The 27093-nt window shown below is 33.9% G+C and overlaps 1 protein-coding gene across 3 annotated transcripts in view; it reads right to left on the minus strand.

The window, feature by feature from the left end:
- KANSL1L (KAT8 regulatory NSL complex subunit 1 like) overlaps nt 1-27093 on the minus strand; it is a 149527-nt gene that overhangs the window by 86747 nt on the left and 35687 nt on the right. For all 3 annotated transcript variants that reach the window (XM_021703298.2, XM_044913730.1, XM_021703297.2), the window contains exons 3-5: nt 19740-19881; nt 10665-10862; nt 6543-6664 (exon numbers count right to left, since the gene is read on the minus strand). In XM_021703298.2, coding sequence (XP_021558973.1) covers nt 6543-6664; nt 10665-10862; nt 19740-19881 — 462 coding nt within the window. The remainder of the gene's footprint in view (nt 1-6542; nt 6665-10664; nt 10863-19739; nt 19882-27093) is intronic.

The following is a 27093-nucleotide window of genomic DNA, read 5'->3' on the forward strand; positions in this document are numbered from 1 at the left end:
GTTTTCTACTTACCCTTTTTGAAGTATGTAATTTGTACCCTATTTTTCTGAACTTTTTGATTGTGAAATATAAGATACCAATAAATAAGTACATAAAATGTTAATTTTATATTTAACTTGTAAATATGAAGCAATGCTTCACCTACTCCTTCACTGTCCCATAATCACCACTCAGGCCAAGAAATGGAATATTATTGGCACCTATGAAGCCTCCTCCCCACCATGTGGACCTCCTCTTCATATTTAGCATAGAACGATAAAAAGTTAAATCGCAATCAGTACTTTTACCAGTGTCCTGAATAACTTAAGGACTTGAGAACAATTTAAAACCATTTACCTTCCTCCTGGCCTGTATGCTGTTGTTGCCATCGACTTTTTTTTTTATAGCCCCACTAGACATGTTTTACTACTATTTGTTTAAATATACCCATATAACTATATTTACTATTTCATTTGTCCTTAGTTCCCTCTTGCATCTCAAATTACTTATCTAGGATCATCACTTTCCATTGCTTGAAACCCACCCTTTATGGTTATCATTATAATTACAGTCTACTAGTGACCTACTCTTTAGTTTTGATTCGTCTGAAGACATTTGTGTTTCACACTCAGACTTTAAAGATGCTTTCTCTGGGTATAGAATTTCTAGGTAGTTATTTCCTTTCAACACACTCAAGATACCATTCCACTGTACTGTGGTTCTTATTACTACTCTTGAGAAGTCAGCTGTTAGTCGAACTGTTCTGGTGATCTCTTCCTCCTTCCCTACCTCTGCTATTGCTTTTAGATGTTCCATTTGTCTTTGTTCCACCCCTCCCCCAGCAACACCGCAGCCCCTGCCATTTCCTGTTTCTAGCGGTCTTTTTATTTGTCCTGCTTAAGAATCTGCATCTGGCTTCCTGAATTTGGTGTCTTTCATCAAATCCAGGTAATTTTTCAGCCAATCTCTCTTCAAATATTGCTTCTGTTCCATTTTCTAGCTTCATTCAGGTCTCCAATTAAGTCTTATATTAGATCTGCTCAATATGTTCTCACATTTTTAAATGACTCGTCTTTATTTTCCATAGTTTTGTTTCTTTTCCTACAATCTGGAATTTTTCTCCTAATCTATCTTCTATGTTACATGTTCTCTCTTCAACTGTGTCAACATTGCAAAACTCACTTAATACTTAGTTTTTAATGTAAGTATTTTTCAGAAGTTTTATTTGGACCTTTTTCAAATGTGCTATGTAACTTTTATAGTTTCTTCCCTGCAGATATTTTCAAGCCTATCTTTTATTTCTAAAATCAAAATAAGCACTATTTTTTAAAAAATAATCAGTGTTTGATAATCCTAATATCTGAAAACTTTGTAATCTCTTTTTGCTATTATTTTCTCTTTATCCTTACTCTTACTGCTCTCTCACACATCTGATTATATTTAACTGTGTGCTGATCACTGCCTTGAAAAATTATTCCTGAGAATTTCCCGGAGCTAAGAAAGACAATGCCTTCCTCCAGAGAGAAGCTACATTTGTCTCTGCCATCTACCTTGTAGTATCACCCATTCCAAAACCATTTTAAACTAGGGATTCCTTGGATGACTCAATAATGCAAATTTGAACTGAAAATCCATGTGAAAGTCTCCACCATGGTCAAGCTATCTCAAAGATAGATAGGTTTTGTTTTGTTTCTGCTCTGCTCAGCACCAAGGCAGCTCTCCCCATGGTGCCCTACGTGGGGAAGGGGAAACAATTTTCCTTCTGATTTACATTTATTCTAAGGCTGTAGCCCATGGAGGAGGATTTCCTTTAATCTCCCTACCATAGACAAGGTTTTGATTTGTTTCAGCTTTGATTTATCTTCTTCTCACCCCACAAGCTATTAAAACTTCACTTGATTTTTTTTTTTTAAAGATTTTATTGATTTATTTGACACAGAGAGACACAGCGAGAGAGGAACACAAGCAGGGGGAGTGGGAGAGGGAGAAGCAGGCTTCCCGCGGAGCAGGGAGCCCGATGGGGGGCTCGATCCCAGGACCCTGGGATCATGACCTGAGCTGAAGGCAGACGCTTAATGACTGAGCCACCCAGGCGCCCCAAAACTTCACTTGATTTTTTATTTGATTTTGATTTTGATTTCTTTCTTTCCCCACAAAGCTATCAAAACTCAATTTTGTCAGAATTTGGCCTCAGACAAAAGTAGATGCTGCACTATGCTTACTTTTCTGGTTTCTTGCTTTTTCTTAGCTTTTGGCTTAGAAATATCATTAATATTCACTAATTTCTTATTTTCAAAATAAACAATGAAATATTCTTATTCAATCCAGCAATTCCACTTCTGGGTATATGTCCAAAATATTAAAAGCAAGAACTCAAACAAAAGGAAAAAAAAAGGATTCAAACAGGTATTTGTATACTCATGTTCAAAGCAGCATTATTCACAATAGCCAAATGGTGGCTATTCATATGTTCACACAGGGATCAATGAATAAACAAAATGTGGTCTATACATAGAATGGAATATTATTCAATCTTAAAAAGGGAATGTTGACACATGCTATAATATGGATGAGCCTTGATGACATTATGCTAAGTGAAATAACCCATTCACAAAAGGACAAATACTATATGATTTTGCTTATATGAGATACCTAGAGTAGTCAAATTCATAGAGACACAAAGTAGACTGGTGGTTGCCAAGGAATGGGAAGAAGGAAGAATGGGTCCTTATTGTTTAATGGGTATGGAGTTTCAGTTTAGGAAGATGAAAACAGCTCTGGAGATGGATTATGGTGATTGCTGAACAACAATGTGAATGTACTTAATGCACTAAACATAAAAATGGTTAAAATGGTAAATTCTATATTACGTACATTTTATCAGGATTTTAAAAGTTCTTATTCAAATGATTAATTTTCTTACCTTCACATTTACTTAAATACATAAAATGAATAGTATTTATATGCTTAATAGGGATATCTTCAGAAAGTGTTTTCTTATTGTCAAGTTTGAGTAACATTAAATAAGCCCTTACTCTTGAAAACCTTTGATTCTTAAAGATGTTTTCTTCATCTATAATTACATGTGAAGAAAAAAATAAAAACAATGTTGGAAAAACACAAAGATATAAGAAATAAAACTAGGCCTCATTTAACATTTTACTCCCAGGAGCAAAAGGCTCATAAATAGATAAATTTCACCTTCCTTCAATACAGATATTTTTTAAATAAAACTTTTTCATTATTACTATAATATAAAATTGTGTTTCCAAGTAATTTTCAATCTATGGTAATATTCTCAAGTGTGAGTACTATAAAATAATCTATTTACAGAATTTCACTATTATGTGCTTGTTTATTTTACAAAAAGTTCAATTAGAGAATACTTTTAAATTCTTAGTTTACAGATATCAATTAAGCACTTTCTGCAATATAGTTAAGGGGTTTAAAAAAAAAAAAAAAAGAAAGAAAACAACTTAGAAACCACAAAACATTCTCCAGGGGTGGGCTGCTCATGTTACGAAAAAAGGAGGAGGGAAGGGAAGGGAAATGAAGGGAAGAGGCAATGTTTGACTGGTCGATGTCTATCCAAACCTTTACCTAACTCCTACAGCTTCCTTTCCCACTCCTAACTTGGCTACAAATACTTTATAAACAACTTTATCTACACCCATCTTAATCTCTGTCATGCCACTCTAAAGGAACAAGTGTTTTTCCACCTTATATAAAATGTCTTCATAACTTTAGGATGTATTTCTACATTTACCATCTCTAACTCTTTCCCTTCATTTTAATAAAGATACTTACATTTCCTCTATTTTAAAAACAAAAATTCCTTTCTTACCTTGTACATCCATTTTATTATAGCCTTTATAGTCAGTAACCTTGAAAGTGTAATCTTGACTCCTTCTCTCTACTTCATCTCCACTTCTCTTATCAGCCCACTCTTACCTCTCTCCATCATGCCACTACACTGCTTGTGCTAAGGTCCCAATTTATAACTGGCAAAACCAAGAGACATTTTTCAGACCTCCATTTAGCATCTGACACACCACCACAAATCCTCAAAATTTTCTACATTTCCTTCAAAGTTATTACTCTCTAATCTGCAAAATATTCCAGTTTCTATGTTCCTGGTTAAATAGACTTGTATATTATGGTATATATTATAAAGAGAATTTTTACAAAAATTTTAATGAAACCAAAAGTATTGAACAGTTTGTGGTAACAAAACATTTAAAAACAGTTATTAAATTATACATTTTAAACAAAACCCCAAATATTCTAAATTTGCTCACCTTTTTTTGGTGGGGGGCGGTGCACAGAGGGAGAGAGAGAGAATCTTAAGCATGCTCCATGCCCAGCAATGAGCCCAAGGCAGGGCTCAATCTCATTACCTCACAACCTTGAGGATCATGACCTGAGCCAAAAGCAAGAGTCGGATGCCCGACCGAACCGGGCCCTGCTCACCTTCTCTTTGATGAAAGGTAGCTATATTACATTTTCTAGCAAATGCTAGAAAATAAAATATTTTCTTCAAGAGAAATATATTTTGACAACAAATATGAAAATGCTTTTTGAAAAAAAATGCTTTTTGAAACAGGAACTCATTTATATAGGAAGCATTTTGAAAAAAATGATCACTGCCAAAAATAAATTAATAATTAGTAAAATTAATAAAATTAATTAAAACACATATCAGAATACTTCAAAAGGTTGGAGAACAAATTTTTATCTCTTCTTAAATCTATCAAAGAATTTAAGTAAGTTTTAAACCTGTTATAAACTTTTTCATTTCCCTCCTAACCCCCTGTTATAAACTTTCAAAAATAAACCTTCCAGTTAATTTGTAGGAGCAAATACCTGACATCAGGAAAGATGGCAATTACTAGCAGATTTCAAGAAGAACCTCTGAACTATTAGTAAACAGAACTGGAAAAGTTTCATGTTAGTAAATAAAACCAATGTTAACATCTCTTTCATTTGGAACCATGTATCTTTATGAGGCATCTTTTCAACTATGAAAGCTAATAAAATCAGGTATTTAAATTACCATACACAATTCCTTTATTATTACATATATTAAATTATATTTCACCTATGAGACTGCAAGCTAGTTAAAAGTGGAGACTTGTCTTCATCTTTGTAACCCAGAACTTTGACTAAGACATACAGCAAATAGTTATGCAATAAATACTGTGTGAATAATCAAAAATATAAGTACATTAAAATGAAAATATGTACACAGATACATACATACGTATATATGTAATAGTGTAATGTCTGGTTAGGTAAACGAAATGTTACCTAAAATGGGCTTGACCCAAATCACAATGTTTCCACACCAATTTAATGGTGTTTAATGGCTCAACTTGTAATTATGACTTCCTTTTTTTTAAATTATGACTTTCTTAATTAGCATATGTTCTCCTAAATGAAAATATCAGAGTTGCCCTATACAATACATGAGAATCTTTGCTTTCAAAGTGAATCATCAGTGATAAAAGGAATGAATATATAAAATCAACAAATAGTAAAGCAAAACCAATAGAAGAACTTCTTCTGTGACAAAACTATGAATAAATGACCCAGCACAAATGAAACAGTGAAAGTATTAAAAATGAGATTTTCAAAATAACAAATTAGAAATAAAACCCAAATAACAGTATATTTATTATAGGACTCAGTTTATATACACTAATCTCATGAAGAATGTGATGGCTACTTAGCATAATTTTCACCATGGTATAAATTTTCCTTTCATGCTATATTAAACAAAATTTAACAATAAATTGTATAATTATTAATATAAATACTTCCCAATACTAAATTATACTCAGTCCTCTATGGTAGTTAAAGAAGCCCACATTACAATTTTATTTGAAAAAAAATTTAGAAAAATAATATTCTATTAGCATCTTTAATTCTAATTGAATCTTTAAAATAGAAAAATAAACAAAATAAAAGAGAACACAAAAGCTATTCGCAAAAAACGAATTAGGATCCCATGTATGCATGTGTGTGTGTGTGTATTCACTGATATAATAAACTGCTAAAGGTTACAGTAATTACTAGTTACATTCAGAGAAAAATTTTACCTTATAAAAGCTGAGATACAAAATGATTAAGTGAAACTTAAACTGAATTTTATGGATGATATCTACCAATCTTCTGTGCCCAAATTATATCTAGGGTCTTTTTTCTTAAACTGTATTAAAGGCAGTATAGAGCTAAAGAATATAAAATGTACAAAATGGAAGGTGTGTTAAAAAAAAAAAGCAGTACTTCTGTAGCAAATGGTATCACTATTTTTCTTTTTCAGAAACATTTTACATCCTGGAAAACTTTCTCCCTCATTCTCAAGTTTATAGTTATGTTAATAATATAAGTGTGATGATATCTAAAAATGTATCCATGTCCTATTGATTGTACTCTAATAGTTATTAAGAAGAAAAAAACAACTATACTACTTAAAAGATCAAATAAATAAATAAAACAAAGCAAAATAAAATAAAATTTAAAAAGCCAAATTTAGAAGCCAAACTATCCCACTGATACCTACCTCTTGGAAATGCCGTTAGCCAGACATTTATGGCTACAGGATTTGGAGGACAGGGGTGATGAAGTTGGGGACAAGTTGAGAGGGGCAATCAAACTGTTGATGATCTCAGTCAACTGTGCACTCTGCAAAAAAACAATTAACTTTTACTACTGCTAAGCAAGAAATGTGAGTTAGGTCTCACACCTTTAGTAAATGTTTATATTTTAGTAAATATTTTAACCTACAAAGATGATTTATAACCTATAGATGATTTATACCACTACTAATTTTTCCACTTACTATAAATAAATCTACATTTTAAAGTACTCCTCCTTTTCTATATCCGTTTTCATTACAGTTCCTTTATCTACTCATCCTAATATTTTCTTTAAGGCAGCCAAGTTAATAATAATAAAATCATAGCTATAATTTACTACTATGTGCCAGGCACTACACAAAGCACTAAACATAGATTATTTCTAATCTTCATAACCAACCTGCAAAGTAGTTAATATTAGAAATACTGGTATTACTATTATTAAAATCAATTACAGTTAAGGAAATTGAAACAAAAAAAGATTAAGCAGCTTGAATAAGGATTATAAAGTTGGTAAGAAATGGAGCTAAGATTCCGATTCAGGCTTGAATCCAATGCCACACTGTTTCTCAGTATTTTTCCTAACTCAAAAATATCAGGTTTGTTTAGGGACTCAAAATTTTCATTGATCCTTATTCCAAACTTAAATATACAAAATATATTTGTAATACATAATAAATATTAAACTTATCAAATTATTCTCAAAACAACCTATAACAATTATAATAAATATAGGCCACATCAGTGGAAACAGCATGTTTCTACAACAGAATGACAACTATTTTCATTACACACACAATCTATGTTTATTATAGAAAAGAGGGAAAGGACTGAAAGGCTTAAAAAAGGAAAAGAAAGTCACCTGTAATCATATTACACAGAGAAAAACCACTGTTAATATCTTGGTATATATCCATCCCTCTAGACTAAGTTTTTTGAGATGTGAGCATAAGTGTATACAAAATGCATTATACACACATACACCTACACAAGCACACACACACACTTTTAACTAAATCATGTCACATCAATTTTCTAAAACCTGGCTTTCTCACTTAATAATGTATGATTTTATTTTTTTAAAATATGTAGTACTATTTCACCATTTTTATTAATTGAAAGATATTCCATTATAGAGGGGTATATGAAATAATTATTCTTAAATTTTTCATTTGTATGAACCTAATAACATGCTATTAGAAATAATGAGACTAAAGAATATGATAGAAGTAAATCTAATATTTGAATTCTTCAAAAAGTCTTTGAAAAAGACCCTGTTTTCACCATTTATTTTCTTGAAAAATAATACATACCTAATGACTTTATTTTAAAAATGATTACTCATTTTTAGATTAAAGCTCATTTTCAAAATCAATACAAATAGATTCTCTATACACTTAGTAAGCATTTATTAGTTCACTTATACAAAGAAATTTATAAAGAATCTCATATTTTTCAGTCTGAAACACTGATACATTCTTCTCATTGTTCCACTGCCAAAAATATCATTAAAAACCTTCTAAACCCTGAGGTAAATGGTTAGGTATGTGTGAATAATTGGCCCAGAAGAACAGCATAGCCACCAACCAGTCCAGCCCAATAAAATCTCAAATATCTGAGTCCATCTTTGGGATAAGAAATTCATAGTAAAAATGAGAAAAAAGTAAAATTAGGAGAGGCGTAGGTGAAACTTTGAAAACAAAAACTAATCAACTTGAAAGTTAAAACACTACCTATTGGATAACAAGGTTTTTAATGTAAACACACCAATGTGAAATTTATTTTATTTTTTTTTAAGATTTTTTATTTATTTATTTGAGAGAGAGAATGAGAGAGAGAGAGCATGAGAGGGGGGAGCGTCAGAGGGAGAAGCAGACTCCCTGCTGAGCAGGGAGCCTGATGCAAGACTCGATCCCGGGACTCCAGGATCATGACCTGAGCTGAAGGCAGTCACTTAACCAACTGAGCCACCCAGGCGCCCTGTGAAATTTATTTTAAATTATTTAATTTATTTTAAATTACCTTTTAGAACTTTAAATTTAAATTTAAAGTTTAAATTTAAATTTAAAGTTCTAAAAGAAAGTCACCTTTTATGAACAAAATACATTACCTAATAATGCAAGTATACATTAATACTATAAATCAATGTTATTTTTTAAAACTGATACCAGTATACAACTCAGCAGTGCCTTTATATTTTAACTACCAACTCTTTAACTGCTTTTGAGATACGTAAATAAATTTTGTTTGATAAACAAAACATTCCTCTAACAAAATGTATTTAATCAAATCATCCAATACCTGATCTATATTCAAGGCCCACTATGATCAGTGAACAGTTATATACCAACAGGTTATCTTAAGAAAAGTATGTGTAATATCAGGCTTGCTATCCCTGACAATTCTCAACCCTCTTCAGCAAGTATTTGAAAACAATGTTTTTAATTGGCCTATAAAAACATTACTAGCATATGTTTCAAGAGCAAATGACCTGTTCATAGGCAATTTACTAATGACCTCCATAAGAGATTGCTGCTGTCCCTTTCTTATCCTTTGCTCTACTCTCCCTCTATCTAGAGCCATTGCCATTGTTCTCACCTCCTGGTTCCCTTCTCTTTCAAAGCCTCTGGCCCTCCTGTCAGCAATGGGGCCAAAAATAAACATAATACCCAGGGCCAACTCCATGGTGAGCAACCTGAGCAGTCACACAGGGCTGCCCTCAGAAGGATCCCTTGCTTGGTTAATGCCCTGCTGTCACTGACTTATCTCTTCAAAATTGTTTTTAACAAAGAGCTATGCAATTTCATTTTGCACTGGACCCTGTAAATTAGCCAGTTTTGATGTTAACTCCGACCTAATAAAACAAATTGTTGCTACCAAGGAGAAAGAAAAAAATATAAAAAATCTCTTTCCAAAGGATAAGTAGTAACCTACAGGTAAAGAAAATAGAAGACCTGACTGACCAAACAAATACATTATTCCGGAGTGTGAAACAATTAGGGCCAAACTGAAAGGGTAGTGATCCCATGGGATGAAGAGAGAGAAAAGAGAGGGAAATGGGAACATAACCAACACTATTTAAAACACCACTTATATGGTAAAGTGCATTCCAATTTAATACTAGATAATTAAAAAATAACTCTCTGAATTTCAAAATATTCATAAAAGTATTTTGTTTATGCATTTGTGCAATTATGCAACTAAGGAAAAACTCTAGGCAACTGTAAATTTAACAGATATGGGGTGAGAGGTGTTGCACCATACTCTGACTTACCAGGAATAAAACAGTAGTAACCTAGTACTAAATTATTTTACAATATATGTCAGAAAAATCTAGAAAAATTAGATGTGAGCAGGGACGAATCCACCTTACTCACTGGAACAAGGCAATCATGCAGCTGTGATCCCAACTAGGTCTATTTCAGCAGATTTAGATTGGTTACAAAGTAACAAATGCTTAGAAAGCCAGGTTTGTTCAAGAGCCACCAAAGTCTAAAAATAAATAGTGTGATTTCAAAGGATAGATAGAGGACAGAGTAATTAAACTTCTGGGGTCATCCATAATAGAATTTCAATATCAGGAAAAGCTTTAGAATCAAAATAATTTGTTAGGGGCTTATCTGCCATTTATTTACATGAACTTTTTATGAAAGAATTGATATTCTGATACCTTTCATTAAAAATCTCTATCAATAAATTGATCAAACAACCATTCAGATCTATTAAATGGTATCACTGTTCTTTCCTCATGAAAAAAAGGTCCAATGATGAGCAGTTCTGTTAGAAAAAAGATATTCCAATCCTAGTATAAATGAGTTATCATCCTATGGCTGTGTACCAATATTTTATATATTTAAATAATCTTAATTATATCAATGTTATAAGAAAGACTCATCATATACTACATATTTTAATTGTATTTAATGTCAAATGGCAAACCTTAATAACTAATATCCCAAGCAGACGCACAGGTTTATTTGAATAGTGTGTAAAACTGATTAAAAGTCATTTCATGCCACTCACATCTTACTCTTCCATCACATTACCTGTTTTTCTATGTTGCGAAGAAGAAGTGTAGGGCTACTTGGTGACATTTCAAAATCTTGTTCTGGTAAAGGATCTTGACTCTCTTGGGGAATCTGGGGATTCCCTGTAGTATTTAATGAAGCCGCTTGGTCAGCAAATTGTATTTGTTTTTTCAAAATGTCTTTTGGAAGTTGACATTCTTCTAGGATCACTATCCCCTAGGCAAACAGCAATTAAAGAGTTGAAATGAAAACAAATTGACTGCTAAATCAACTTTAACGTTACAATGCACTTGAAACCATGCTTCTTATTATCACCTGGAAATCAGAAAGTACACTTGAAAGTAGAGTCTAACTGTAAAAAATTGGCTGATTTAAAACATGTGTAGCTAAAGCAACACCTATGGTCTGATGGATTAGGCTTGTAAAATATTGTCATAAATTGTATATATTCAGTTATTTTTCTTCTTACTGGTTTTAATTATTAGCAGTAAAAGCATGCTACATTTAAAATAAAGGCTTATATGCAAAACATGAACATTTCACACTGAAATTTAGAACACTTCCTTATATAATCTTCAGATATTTTGGTCACTAGCATTTCCATTTGAGTACTCCCAGTTTCATAAATTAAAATACCAAACTTCCAAACATCCAAACAACATTCTGACTTTATACTAAACTGCTTTCAGAGCACTCTTAGGAGTTCCAGCTCTGTTGCTGCCAGCCAGCAACCATGGGCAGGACTGCACTATTGAGAAGAAGTATTCTCTAGGCCAGTTAAATTGTCGCTTACAAGGTAGATGAGTTAATAATAAAGACACAAGTTTTCAACTGTGATGGGGTATCTTCTCAAATATAAATAACTAGAGGAAAGAGTAGGGATCTAGCTGCCTCTGTTCTCCCTACCATTCACACACACACACACACACACACACACACACACTCTCTCTCTCTCTCTCTCTCTCTCTCTCACACAACTGGCTTGCTAAATATTCTCCCATATTCCCCAGAGTCTTCACTCCAACTGTTCTTACCCTTATGCCCCTCAAGGGCAATGAAGACAGAAGAGAAAGGAGGAAAAATAATACACAGATATGATCTTAACAGTTTCATTATCAGTTCTTACAGTAAAACTTTTCTCCCTCCCTACCCCTTCTACCACTTTTCCCCCCTGCAAAGAATAACATGCATTTTCACATAATGTATAATGTATATGTGTGTGTGTATATATATGGTTATTTTGCAAAACGTCAATGAGCTCCTAATAGGCTAGTTGGAAAGGTATTAAATACCTATATGGCTAAAATATTATATTCTTGTAATGAAAAATAGTCTAAAACATTAATATAAGTGTAGAGTATTTTAAGATGGGACAAATTTAAAAACTGGTATGGGCCAGTTTATATCATATACAAGTGCTATTTCCAGGATGGAAACTGCCTATAAATTATAATGTTATAGATGAGTAGTTTGTTTGTTTTTTTAAGATTTTATTTATTTATTTGACAGAGAGCGAGACAACGAGAGAGGGAACACAAGCAGGAGGAGTGGGAGAGGGAGAAGCAGGCTTCTCGCCGAGCAGGGAGCCCAATGCGGGGCTCGATCCCAGGACCCTGGGATCATGACCTGAGCCGAAGGCAGATGCTTAACAACTGAGCCACCCAGGTGCCCCTAGATGAGTAGTTTTAATTTACACTATAATTTGGAGAATATATCACTTTAGCATGAACATATTCAGGTATGGCATCAAACATACATTATTATTTTGTAGTAATATATTACCACCGATGTGTGGTAAAAGTAACAAAAAAGTTATTACTGTTGTTGTTATTATTTTTAACCTTCACTTACAACTGTGCTAGTAACTTTTACAAAAAGAAGGAGATCCAACTGTTGATCCCATCTCAATGACTATTTTCCTAGAATGCACAAATATGGCTGTCAAGAAATCTAAAGAAATATATTTTAAAAAAATTTTTGTTTCATTTGATATTTTAAAACTTAAAGTAGACTTGGGGCACCTGGGTGGCGTAGTCGGTTAAGCGTCCGACTCTTGGTTTCAGCTCAGGTCATGATCTCAGGGTCGTGAGATCGAGTCCCATGTCCGGCTCTGCTTACGACTCTTTCTTCTTCTCCCTCTGCCCCTCCCACTTATGCTCTCTCTCTCAAATAAATAAATATTTTTAAAAAGTTAAAGTAGACTTGATGGATATAATATCATCAATCTCAAAAGCTCTTGGAAGTATCTGAAATGTCCATTCAAAATGTGTACAAGTATCTCACTAGATTTTTCAACAGTATCTGCTTGCAAAACAAATACAAGTTTTTATCATATCAATTTAGCTGTAATTCCCTTTGGTTTGATTAGTTTATTTTATGGGCCAGGCTGCTATGAATTCAGCCTGGTTTCATAACCGTTACTAAGAATCTTGTACATACTGAAAAACTGATTCTGAATTTCAAAAGGTCAATTTTCAAACCTTTAGACTACTATCTTTTTAGAAGTAGGGGGCCTGCTACAGTTAGTTCAATGAAAAGTAATATTTTAAAAATTCAACCAGGAAGACATTCATAATCAAGTTCATAATCTTTTTTTTTTCTCCTTAAACTCTCACAAATGGCCAAGAACAGAGTAAAAAGGGAAAAAGATTAAACCCTTTAAAGACACTACAGAGACAGTTTCAGTTCTTAAAAATTAAGAAAAGAATATATGTGTGTTGGGTCACCATGATGTACACTTAAACATCTTATAATTTTGTCAGTCATACCTGAATAAAGCTGAATTTAAAAAAACACTCAGGAAAGAATAGCCTATTCATAGATAAACAAGGTAAATAACAAAGACATGAAAATTTTTTAGTAAGATGAGATGCAAAAACTGAGACAAATGAAAACTCTAGAATAAGATGAAAGAAAGTCAACTGCTCCAGAGAAGACAACTGTTCCTGATAATAACACTAAAGAAATCCTTACCCCACTCCCAGGGTCCTCACAGAGAAGACACAGCATAAAAAAATAAATTACCTCAGCAACACCTTCAGTATTTATATAAAGTCACCAAAGCTAACTTTTTAAAAAATTTTAAATGAGAGACGCCTGGGTGGCTCAGTCAGTTAAGAGTCTGTCTTTGGCTCAGGTCATGATGCGAGGGTCCTAGAAAGGGCTCCTTGCTCAGCGGGGAGCCTGCTTCTCCCTCTGCCTGCCACTCCCCCCCACCCCTGCTTGTGCTCACACAACTCTCTCTCTGTCTGGTAAATAAATAAAATCTTTTTAGAAAAAGTATCAAACCTTAAAACAAATTTTAAATGAAAAATTTTAAATGCACAAAATTACAATTTAAAATGTAGAAGACCCTATCACAAGGTAACAAAAGAAATCTAAAAGAGAAACCATTTAATATAGGATAGCCAGCTTCTCAACCAAAAAAACTATTTTAATATTTTTCTGAAAGTGACAAGAGGCTATACTGTCTTAGTGAAAGCTGAAGCAAAGAAAAGGAGAAACATCGAAGTTGTAATGTGTTGACAAAGCATTGGAAGAACAAGGAAGGAATGTTGTTAACATGGGCTTTCTTTTCTCTAAAATTTTAGCAAATATTAGACGACCCCAATATGTCATAGAAGGAGCAAATGACAGCTTAAAAACCCAAAATGTGTAGATCTACTAGTAGATCGACTCAGTGTTTCCTGACCAGTGTTACCAACTAGCACTTATTTAAACAAGATATTTACAAAAGAACATCTCTCAACCTCTTTCCCTTTCCCGTATCTCTAATTTAACTGAGAAGAAAGGATTTTTTTTTAACTTTCAAGATAAGTTAAATAGAAAGGTCATTCTACGCTTCTCAATTTTTTAATTACAATAACTCAAGAAGCTAGAAGAGCAAAGTGCTATTTTCTCTTTTCAGTATAATAGTTCAACTAAACTGCACATAAATAAGCAATTAAACATCTTGATTAATTCCCAAGAAATGTAAGGAGAAACTACTAAAATAAAGAAATACTGTAATGATATTTTTCATAAAGTAAACATAATGTGATTCTTAAGAAAACAGAGGTCCAGATACACATCTAGCCAGAACCAAGAAAAATGTAAGGCCATATAAATTATTACTGGGAAGTTTAGATTTCTTTCCTAAAAATAATTTATTCCCCAGATGTTATATAAACATACAAATTTTTTAAAATGTTTTAAAAAGTATATCGCAGTGTTTAGAACACACAAGTCATAAAATACGAACCAGACCGTGTAGATTCAAGTATAAAACTTAGTCATCAATTTAACTAGGAATCCACTTTCTTGGAAATTTCCCAAATTGTTTTAAACTTGACTTGTTTTGAGAAGTCTACTATTAAAAACGCTTGTGATATTACATCCTTTAAAGTAAATGATCAGAGAGGAGAAATTATCTGGTGATCCTGAAAGAACAAGGAAATCACTACAACTAAAGGCTTCAGTGAAGACAGTTAAAAATGAGAAACAGTAACTACTTCCATCAGGAAATTATTCTTGAACAGAGTTCCCTCAAATCCAACAGACAGAACAGGTAAGCCTAAGATTTTATGTCTATCCTTCTATCCACCTTCCTACAGACATCACCACCAAATTCTACAATTCATTCCTTCCTAGTTTCTTCTCCCATCCTTACAAAACTCATACTTTCCACTCCTTTGAATACCATTCTACTTTGTCATTCCCAAAACGTATTATGTTGTTTCATGTCTTCAAACTTTCAAGGAATGCCCTTTTCCAGTTCCATTGGTTCATCAAGCAAACTATTATTTATCTTTCAAAATTATACTGAGGCATCACCTCTTTTATTGATGTTTTCTCTGACCTGCTAATCCCTAAAATAAGAGTTATGTATTCTCTCTATGCCACTTCTATATCTTATTAAAAACATGTATCATTGCACCTATTTCATTATATTACAATTAATTATTTACATGGTCTATCTCCCCTACCAGAATATAAACTCATTACTATGTCTAAAACTTACTTATCTTTATTTATGTGCAGACCCTAGGTAATGTTGGGCTAACCACATGGATAACCATATGATTAAGAACTCCGATTCCTTTCCTTCTCAGCATTTTCTTCTCAGACCAATCACCATCAGCCTTAGAATATTATCTCCATTATGTCCACAGTTTCATGATGTAGAACATACTTTTTCATAAAAACAAAGTTACAAAAAGATCTTTAGCAATATTTAAATTAAATAGCATTTCATGGGATTGTAATGAGAACTCTTTATAGTATTGCTTCAATGGGAAAATGTGCTTTGAGTTCCAAGCAAACAGCCTATAATTTTGGGAAACAGTATGTCTTTAAGCTAGGAAAACCCCATGTTAAATTTCCGGTTTAATTCTGGTTGGAATTAAAACAATATTTATTTGTGTAATCATTTGCTTACTTTCACCCCCATTTGACTTAAGCCCTAAAAATGTAGCAACTCTGTGGGTTTTGTTCACCACTGTATACCTTAAGCACATATTATGCTAACGACCATATGTGAAAGGAAAAATGGGAAAGAGTCAAGGAAAGGAGGGAAGGCAGAAAATAAGACAGGAAGGAGAGATAAATGAATTTTATTTAAAAATTGCTACAATATAATAACATAACTTTTTAACTGCCATTTCTACTGAATAACTCCAAATCTCTATCTTCTTATAAACCTGCCTTCTCCAATAACTCTTATTTTCAACTTTTTAGAGCATCTCAATATGAGTATCTGATAGAACTTTTAAGTCAGTGTGTGAGAAAGCTTATTTTTATCAACTTTCCTATAAAATAAGCACTTTTTTCCTTCTATAGAAACAGCAGGTAAATAACTAAGAGGGGAGATAGTGGTGATGTTTACACAACCATATATTTGTCAAAATTCAGTGAATTGCTAAAAATACGTCTTCTGAGAACAAGATAAACAAAATAAAGATAAATCCGTAATTAGACCTATTAGTAAAAAAATGTAGAACATCAAATAAACAAAAATAATTTTTTAAGTTACCAGATAGAAAAGACAAAGTACTTACAAAGGAAAAGCAATTCTACTGACGGTAGACTGCTCATCAGTATTAAACAAAACAATGAAATAGGATCTTTAAAAGGCAAAATAACCATCAAATTAGAATTTTATATCGACCTAAAGTATCACTGAAGAGTGAGGGTAAAATAAAGGTATTTTGAGACATAAACTACTAAAGAATGTATTTCAGCAAAATGTAAACCAAGAGAGAAAAGGTAGTGTAGAAGAGACTGCAAACTTCCCAATACCCACTTTCCTCTTCTTTTTACAACAAAACTCCACTCCTACTGGAGTTCTAGCTATGCATACAACTTCTCATTGTAAGGCTGTATTATTCACCTCTCCTTCCTGCAGATATGTGCCTAAATTTGGGTCAATGAGTGTGACACAAAGTAGTACAATTTCCAAGTCACCTCCCACCTAAAGACAAACTATGTTACACTTTTCTCACTTCCCAGGGGCCGGAATGAGGGAATGACTACAACCCTGTTTAATAGTGCAGTCAACAATTACCCTAGAGGACAACAAAGCAGCAAAATAGAAAAAACCAAGTTGCTCCACCAGCCTGTATTCACTCCCTCACTTTTGAAGTGTTATGTACCTTAATAAAGCGGCAATATTTGGGAGTTTCTTTGTTATAGCAGCTTAAACCTGTAAACTAACTTTATAGGTAGAACATAAGAACAGTTAGCACATTTTTTTTAAAGATTTTATTTATTTATTTGAGAAAGGGAGAACGAGCGGTGGGGAGGGAAAGAGGGGGAGAGAGAGAGAGAGAGAAGCAGACTCCCCACTGAGCAGGGAGCCTGGATGCGGGGCTAGATCCCAGGACCCCAGGATCATGACCTGAGCCAAAGGAAGACATATAACTGACTGAGCCACCCAGGCGTCCCAGTAAGCACATTTTTAATAAAATTAGTTAGAAATATAATTATTGATTATAAAAAAAGGAACTAGATTGTAGTAGATCTATTCAACGAGTAGTTAGAAAGTATTAGAATCTATGTTTTAAGTAAAAAATAGTATAAAAATACTGAGTACTTTTTAGTCATTGTTAGGATTACTTTTAATTAAGAAGTATATTAAAAATTAGGAGTAACGACAAAGAATAAAACTATAATGAATAGCTTCTAAACCAGCAGAGGGAAAAGAACGAAGCAAATTCTACCAATCCAACAAGAGAGGTAAAAAAAACAAGACTTATGGGGTGTCTGGGTGGCTCAGTTGGTTAAGCATCTGCCTTCAGCTCAGGTCACAATCCCAGGGTCCTGGGATTGAGCCCCACATCGGTCACCCTGCTCAGCGGGGAGCCTGCTTCTCCCTCCCCCTCTGCTGCTCCCCCTGTTTGTGCTCTCTCTCTGTCAAATAAATAAATAAAATCTTAAAAAAAAAAAGACATAAATACAAAGAGAGGAGAATAAGGGCAAATGAAAAATCAAAAATCTGAGGTGATTTTTTAATCTAGCTATTTATAATTTATAAAAAGAAATACCTAGAATAATAAAAAATTTGTATCTATTAAACAGCATTCCTTCAAGAAGTAAGAAGCAAAAACAGAATTACCAGAAAAAACTGAAAAATTCACAACGATGGGGTAAATTTTAACAAAAGTATATCATAAATGGAAAGATCTAGAGGTATAAATATATAGCAGATATATACAATAAAGTCAACAAATTTAATAAAGAATTCTATACTGAACACATAAAGAACATGCATTCTTTTCTGTTACATATACTAAAATAATGAAAAGACAAGCTACAACATGAGAGATTTGTAACATTTATAACTGACCAAGAATAGTCTCCAAAATTTAAAAAGAATTCACAGACACACATCTCCACCAACCACAGCCCTTTCCCCACCCCACCAAAAACAGTGAATACAAAAGGTAGTTAGTTCTTAGGTAAAAAAAACATTTGGTGATCAATTATACCGAGGCCCAATTCTCAACACTAAGGAACAATTAAATTGAAACAATAAAATAATACTTCATACTCATTACACTGGAAAATTAAAATGTCAAAAATTATGAAATGTGGGCAAGAATGTGGAAAAACAGGAGCTCTCACGCACTGCCAATGGGAATATTAACTATCCAATCACATCAGTAAGTATAGGAAAGCTAAAGACAGCCAGACCTAAGATCCATCATTTCCACTTTTAGGCATATACCAAGAACTCTCCACAGTTCACAAAGAAACACAAAAAAGATAGTCATTACAGTATTGTTTTTACTAGCATAAAACTACACAATGTATGTCTATCAGTAGAAAATAGAAGAGATAAACATTGCATTGTATTCATACAATTCCATCTCATACATACAATTAAATAACATACAGGACCTATAAAATTTATGCTGAGCAAAAACAAGCAAGTCACAAAAGAGTTTGTAGTATATATGTCATTAATACAGACTGTAAAATCATGGAAAAATAAATACTAGTTGTAGACACAGATAGACATCTATGTGCCAAGAGTATAAAAACATACATAAATATAATAAATGTCAAAACATGCTGGAATCAAAATAGTGGCTACAGTGGCATGCAGAAAGAGAATGGGATCAGGAAGGATTATATAAGTACCTCAACTGTACAGGTAATGCTTTATTACTCTAAAAACTAAACCCAAATAGTAAAAATTTAACCCTTGATAAATTCGGAGGTGGAAACAAAGGTGTTCATTATATTGCTTTCTAGAGCTTTTTATGTGTTTATAATTTTTCTTAAAACAAAACCTCTAAGGGGATTCAATAAAATACACTCAGAATTTCTCACATATGTTAAAATAAATGCCATCAAAGTAGAAGTTTATAAAAGGGTACCTAATTTCTATTAATTGGAATCCAATGAAGAAGCTCTGAACTGCTCAAGTATGATAAAATGACCACGATAAATACAAAGACATTACAATGATAGCTTCAATTTACAGCAATTGATATATAAAAAATGTTAATATTAACTACATTTTTATAAAGCCTTGTAACAATTACTTTGTGTGGAGAGATGAGAAACTAAACTGTAATAATTTTTTTAAAAATACAAGAATACAAACAATACCTTGGATGCACGAATCTGCCTGTGAACATCCGTTAGTTGTTGGATTTTGTATTCGAGCTCTGAAATCTGGGCTTGAAGCCATGTCCATCGGCTGCCAACTCTAGCTCTGTCTACAAGCCACTTCCATTCAGTACTAGAATTACTGTGAACGAGACAAACATTGTTAGTCAAAGAACAAAGGCAATCAAGTTTTCACAGACTACTTAATAAATTCCTTGACGCCTGTCACATAATCCTAATTCCTTTATACAACATCTAATTACGTGAAAGAAGAATCTGGTATCAACTCTTATCAAAGAAAAACATTTAACTTCCTTATCTTTCTAAGGGATAAACACTTGTTTTTATTATTACATATCCAGTAATAAGATAATCTCCTCTGCTACTTAATATTTTATTAATATGCACAAGGGCTGAAATAGGAGTGGGCCAGGAAAAGAAAGAGGAATGATACTACTAACTCCACATAAAAACTGTTACATGAAGTTTCTATATGTAAGAAGTATTGGGTAAGTCATCTGAACTATGCTAGATCTAAATCTATGTAATAAACCAGAATACTCAATTTTATTATATGCAAATTTTCATTCGTTAAAACAGTAGTCACTGTTAGCTAATTAAATCCCTAAAATCAATTTAAATATATTGTCAAAAAGTATTGAAAATATGAGTGCTCTACCTTTCAAATAAGTATACCAAATATATATCTTGAAATGTTTATTAAGATAAATAGCTTGTTAAAACCTGATTTCCAGGGGCGCCTGAGTGGCTCAGTTTGTTACAAGTCTGCCTTCGGCTCAGGTAGTAATCCCGGGATCCTGGGATCAAGCCCCACATCGGGCTCCTGATCATCGGGGAGCCAGCCTGTCCCTTTGCCTTGCTCGTGCTCTCTCTCTCTCTCTCTCAAATAAATAAATAAAATCTTTAAAAAAAAGGGGGGGGGACGCCTGGGTGGCTCAGTCGTTAAGCGTCTGCCTTTGGCTCAGATCAAGATCCCAGGGTCCTGGGGTCGAGTCCCACATAGGGAAATTTTTGCTCAGCAGGGAGCCTGCTTCTCCCTCTGCCTGCCGCTCCCCCTGCTTGTGCTCTCTCTCTCTGACAAGTTAAAAAAATAATAATAATAAAATAAAATTAAGAAAAAAAACCTGATTCCCAGGATTCACAGCCCAAAGATGAGAAAGAATTTATATAAAGACTTTTCTGTCATACATATTTGAAAATAAGGGTTGAACCCTACTCCTCTATCTTTTGGCAAGGGTACCACTCTAATCCATAGTTTGTGAGATTACAAATTAATTACTTTATGAAAATATTCTAACCATTCCAACTAGAAAACAGTTATTTGGAATAACTAATTAAGAGCTTCAGATTACAAAAGAAAACATGACAGAAATTGAAGGTATAAATGAAAACCAAAAAATACTTAATGGCAGAACACAAACTTTATGAAAAACTTGTCTAAAAATTACATTTACTGTCAAAACCCATAGAATGTACAACACCAAGAGTGAATCCTCACGTAAAGCATGCACTTTAAGTGATAACAATTTGTCAATGTAGGTTCATAGATTGTTACAAATGCACTACTCTAGTATGCAGTATATTGATAGTGGGGGAGGTTATATCAGTGAAGGGGGTATATGGGAACTCTGCATTTTCTGCTTAATTTTGCTATGAACCTAAAACTGTTCTTAATAAAAAGTTTATTAATGTTACACATTTAACCATAATTGAATGTCTCCCATACAAACTTTAGCTAGAGAAAACTTATCCTAAAAGATAATTTACTGGGGCGCCTGGCTGGCTCAGTTGGTAAAACATGTGATTCTTGATCTTGGGGTTGTGAGTTTGAGCCCCACATTGGGTGTGGAGATTACTTAAAAATAAATTTTTTTTAAATAAAATAAATAAAAATAAAAAAATAAAAGATCATTTGTTGTGATGAGCACTGGGTGTTGTGTTGAATCACTAAACTGCACATCTGAAATGAATAATACACTGTATGTTAACTAACTGGAATTTAAATAAAAACTTACAAAAATAAAATAAAAGATCATTTGTTGTCAGAGAAACAGAATAAATTATTATAACTTTACTATATAGAATATATTCATTGTAACAGGATTTTATATTAAATCAATGTCCCTAAGAGCTATTTTTGTTTGTTTTTTTAATATTTTTTATTTATCCATTTGAGAGAGAGAGCATGAGCAGGGTGGGGGGCAGCAGAGGGAGAAGCAGACTCCCTGCTGAGCAGGGAGCCCCATGTGGGACTCGATCCCAGGACCCTAGGATCATGATCCGAGCTGAAGGCAGATGCTTAACCAACTGAGCCACCCAGGTACCCCAAGAGATACTTTTGTTAAGATTCTAATTGCACACAATATGATTGAGGAGACCTTCATATAAGAATTCTCTTAGTATTACTATGTATTCAGTTTATAGTCATTATTGTGCTTTTTAAATTTGACATACTTTTAAAACATATTTTCATAGTTATGAAAATAATAGAAGAGAATGTCTATTCAAAATAATATTAAAATGGAGGGGCACCTGGCCAGCTCAGTCAGAGGAGCATGCAACTCTTGATCTCAGGTTTTGAGTTCAAGGCCCACGCTGGGTGTAGAGATTACATAAATAAATAAACAAACTTTAAAAAAATAATAATATTAGCTCTTCCCTTCTGTGGCCACTGTTGAAGTGCCAGCAGCCAAAATGAAGTTCAATCCCTTGACTTCTGAGGACCAAGAGGCATTTCAATGCATCTTCCCACATTTGCAGCAAGATTATGTCTTCCCCTCTTTCCAAAACGCTGAGACAGAAATACAATATTTGATCCGCGCCCACCCAAAAGGATGAAGTAAAGGCTGTGTGAGGACACTACAAAGGTCAGCAAATGGGCAAAGTAGTCCAGGCTTACAGGAAGAAATATGTCATCTACACTGAACAAGTGTAACAAGAAGGCAAACGGCACAACTGTCCAAGTGGGCACTCACCCTAGCAAGGTGGTTATCACTAAACTAAAACTGGACAAAGACCACAAAAAGATCCTTGAACGTAAAGCCAAATCTCACCAAGTAGGAAAGGAAAAGGGCAAATACAAGGAAGAAACAATCGAGAAGATGCAAGAATAAAGTAATCTTATATACAACTTTAAATAAAAACTGTTAAGTGGCTGGGTGGCTCAGTTGGCTAAGCATCTGCTTTCAGCTCAGGTCATGATCCCAGGGTCCTAGGATCAAGCCTTGCATTGGGCACCCTGCTCAGCAAAGGGTCTGCTTCTCCTGCTCCCTCTGCCCCCGCCCCACCCCTGTGCATGCACACTCTCTCTCTCAAATAAAATCTTTAAATAAAGAAAATAAAAACTGTTAAAATGAAAAAATATTAAAATAGATAGTAATATCTATTATTCATAGATAGTATTTAATAACACTAACTGCCAATCATGAAATTAGTGATAAAGGCAAGGGCCATGGCACACAGCAGTTGTACAGGTTAATGGTAAAGTGTTGGATTTTATGCAAAAAGGAAGTCTTTTTTTTATTTTATTTTTTTAAAGATTCCATTCATTTATTTGACACAGAGAGAGAGAGAGCACAAGCGGGGAAGCGGCAGGCAGGCAGAGGGAGAGGGAGAAGCAGGCTCCCCGCTGAGCAAGGAGCCTGACTGCGGGCTCTATCCCAGGACCCCAGGATCATGACCTGAGCTGAAGGCAGCCGCCCAACCGACTGAGCCACCCAGGCACCCCAAAAAGGAAGTTATTATCAAGACATTAACAAAAATTTTTTTCCCAAGCACTGGCTACTAGGTAGAGAAAGCATTATAGTGGGATATGAGAAGAAATAAGGAAATCAATTAGGATGCAAATAGAGTAATCTGTGTGTGGTACAGATAATTGTGATCTCCAAATATGTCATGTGCTATCCTACATTTCCCAGCCTTCCTTGCACTTAGGTTGGAGCTATGTGACTAATTCTGACCAACGGGTTGTGAGCAAAAGTGACCTAGTCATTTCCAGTCCATCAGACAACCTTCAAAGCCACCAGTGCAGACAGTAGAGCTACAAGATGTGTGAGGATCACAGCCCAAACCACACTGGCTTTTATGTAAGCCACAGCAAACCTTGGCTCTGTTAAACCACTGAGATTAGAAGGTTAATTTGTTACTCTAGAGCCCAATCTGACTAAAACACTGAATAAAAAATGAAAATGGCATGAACTAAGAAGGGAGGGTAAGATAAAGAAGAGATGAAGAGGATGGATTCAAGGTTCACTTTAAAGCTGAAAGGACTTGGCAGAAGTATGCTGTAGGAATAAGTATGGGGAAATCAAAGATGATCTTAAACATTCTTTCATTAAATTTTGTTCCAGTTGAAAACTTTCCCTATAAAATGCAATTTTGCTTGATGGTCAAACCTCATGATTACCTAAAAAAAAAAAAAAAGTTATGGAGCTCATCTTATTGTACTTCTAGTAAAAATATTCTGATAGTGAAATTGTCCACAAAAATGATTTTCATGTTCATATAGTACATTAAATTATACTACCACGGAGAAAAAAAGTAATATCAGATTAGATTTAAATAAACTAAGTAATCCTAGGGCTTTGTAATATTTGAAATGAATTTTCTGCAAAGGATACCTTATCCTATATTTTAATAGGACTGAATAAAATCTGTTTGCATATTCCATCAGTCCACATCCTTGCTTGTTTGTAGTCACCACTTAACTTGCTGAATAAAATAAGTACAGGCTATTTAGACCAAGTGGTAAGTACAATTTCTCTTGATACTAACTTCTGGTCAACATCATGAACTTATATCCCTGCTTTAACCCTGAAATAGAGTTCCCAAAATAAGATAGAGCTTTCTAATATTACATCTTAAAACACCAAGATTAAAGAGAGACATATTAATTTTGCCTTTAATATAAAGATTAGCTTACTAGTAATGATGAATCAACTATTATAAGATCCAGTTGTGAAAAATGACAATCCCAAGAAAAGCCCAAGAAAAATATAAGGTTTGGGGGTGCCTGGGTGGCTCAGGTATGGTCCCAGGGTCCTGGGATCGAGCACCGCATCAGGCTCCCTGCTCAGTGGGGAGCCTGCTTCTCCCTCTCCCACTCCCCCTGCTTGTGTTCCCTCTTGCTGTGTCTCTCTCTGTCAAATAAATAAATAAAATCTTTAAAAAAAAAAAAAAGAAAGAAAAATATAAGGTTTGTCCTTAATTACATTAAACTGAGCCAAACTTCGCTACTGGTGTTTGCTCACCTAGAAATAGCTTACCTTTCCCTGGAATTTGATTCCTTCAGACCAGCGTTTGGCAAATATTTTCTGTAAAGAGGCAGATGGTAAATATTTTAGGCTTTGTGGCCAACCTGGTCTCTTTAAAATAACTACCCAACTCTGCCATTATAGCATGAGAGCAGCCATAAATGAATGGGTGTGATGGTGTTTTGTAAACTGTGCTTACAAAAACAGGCAATGGGTAATTTTGAGAACAAAGAATAAAGCTGGAGGATCACAATCCCAGATTTCAACCTACACTATAAAGCTACAGAAATCAAAACAGCATGGTTTTGGCACAAAAATAGACACATAAATCAAGAGAACAGAATAGGGTCCAGAAATAAACCCATGCATATATGATCAATTAATCTATGACAACAGAGGCAAGAATTTACAATGGGGAAAAGACAGTCTCTTTAATAAATGGTATTGGGGAAACTATACAGCTACAGGCAATAGAATGAAACTGGACCATTTTCTTTTTTTTTTTTTTTTAAGATTTTATTTATTTATTTGACAGAGACACAGCGAGAGAGGGAACACAAGCAGGGGGAGTGGGAGAGGGAGAAGCAGGCTTCCCGCTAAGCAGGGAGCCTGATGCGAGGCTCGATCCCAGGACCCTGGGATCACGACCAGAGCCGAAGGCAGACACTTAATGACTGAACCACCCAGGTGCCCCAAACTAGACCATTTTCTTACATCATACACAAAAATAAACTCAAAATGGATTAAAAACTTAAATATAAGACCTGAAACCATAAAATTCTTAAAAGAAAACACAGGCAGTAATCTCTTGGTCACTGGACTTAACATTTTTTTGGGTATGTTTCCTCAGGTAAAGGTGACAAAAGCAAATATTGCATTGGGACTACATCAAACTAAGAACTTTTGCATAATAAAGGAAACCATCAACAAAACAAAAAGGCAACCTACCAAATGGGAGAGGATATTTGCAAATGATACATCTGAAAAGGGGTTAATGTTCAAAATATATAAGGAATTCATAAAACTCAACACCAAAGAAACTAATAATCAGATTTCAAAATGGGCAAAGGACCTCAACAGACATTTTTTCAAAGAAGCCATACAAATAGTCAACAGATATATGAAAAGATGCTAAATATCACTAATCATAAGGGAAATGCAAATCAAAACCACAATGAGATATCACCTCACACCAATCAGAATGGCTAGTATCAAAAAGACAAGAATAAATGTTGGTGAGAATATGGAGAAAAGGAAACTCTCATGCACTGTTGGTAAGAATGTAAATTGGTGCAGCCACAATGGAAAATAGTATGGAGATTCTTCAAAAAATTAAAAATTGAATGATCCAGTAGTTCCACTGCCAGGTATTTACCAAAGAAAATAAAAACACTAATTCAAAAAGATATATGCACCCCTATATTTACTGTAGCATTATTTACAATAGCCAAGATAAGGAAGCAATCTAAGTGTCCACTGATAGGTGAATAAATATGTCACACATACACACACAGAGGAATATTACTCAGCCATAAAAAAGAACAAAATCTTGCCATTTTGAAAACACAGATAGAGCTAGAGGGTATTATACTAAGTGAAATAAGTCAGGTAGAGAAAGGCAGATACCATATGATTTCACTTATATGTAGAATCTAAAAAAGAAGTTAACAAACAAAAACAGAAACAGACTAATACAGAGAACAAACTGGTGGTTGCCAGAGGGGAGGAGGTTGGGGGGATGGGGAGAATAGGTGAAGGGGATTAAGAGTACAAATTTCCAGTTCTAAAATAAATGAGTCATAAAAAAGGGTACAACATAGGGAATATAGTCAATAATATTGTAATAACTTTGTATGGTGACAGATGGTAACAACACTTATCAATGGTGAGCATTGCATAATGTATAAAATTGTGGAACCACTATGTTGTACACCTGAAACTAATGTAACATTGTTCGTCAACTATACTTCAATTAAAAATATAAAATAAAAATAATTTTTTTAAAAAGAAAGTAACAAGCAATGGGCCAGCCTTGGTACATGGACCTCAGTTGTCCAATTCCTGATGTAGAGGGTATTTTT

Source organism: Neomonachus schauinslandi, chromosome 3 (assembly GCF_002201575.2).
Source record: "Neomonachus schauinslandi chromosome 3, ASM220157v2, whole genome shotgun sequence".
NCBI classification, from domain to species: Eukaryota; Metazoa; Chordata; class Mammalia; order Carnivora; family Phocidae; genus Neomonachus; species Neomonachus schauinslandi.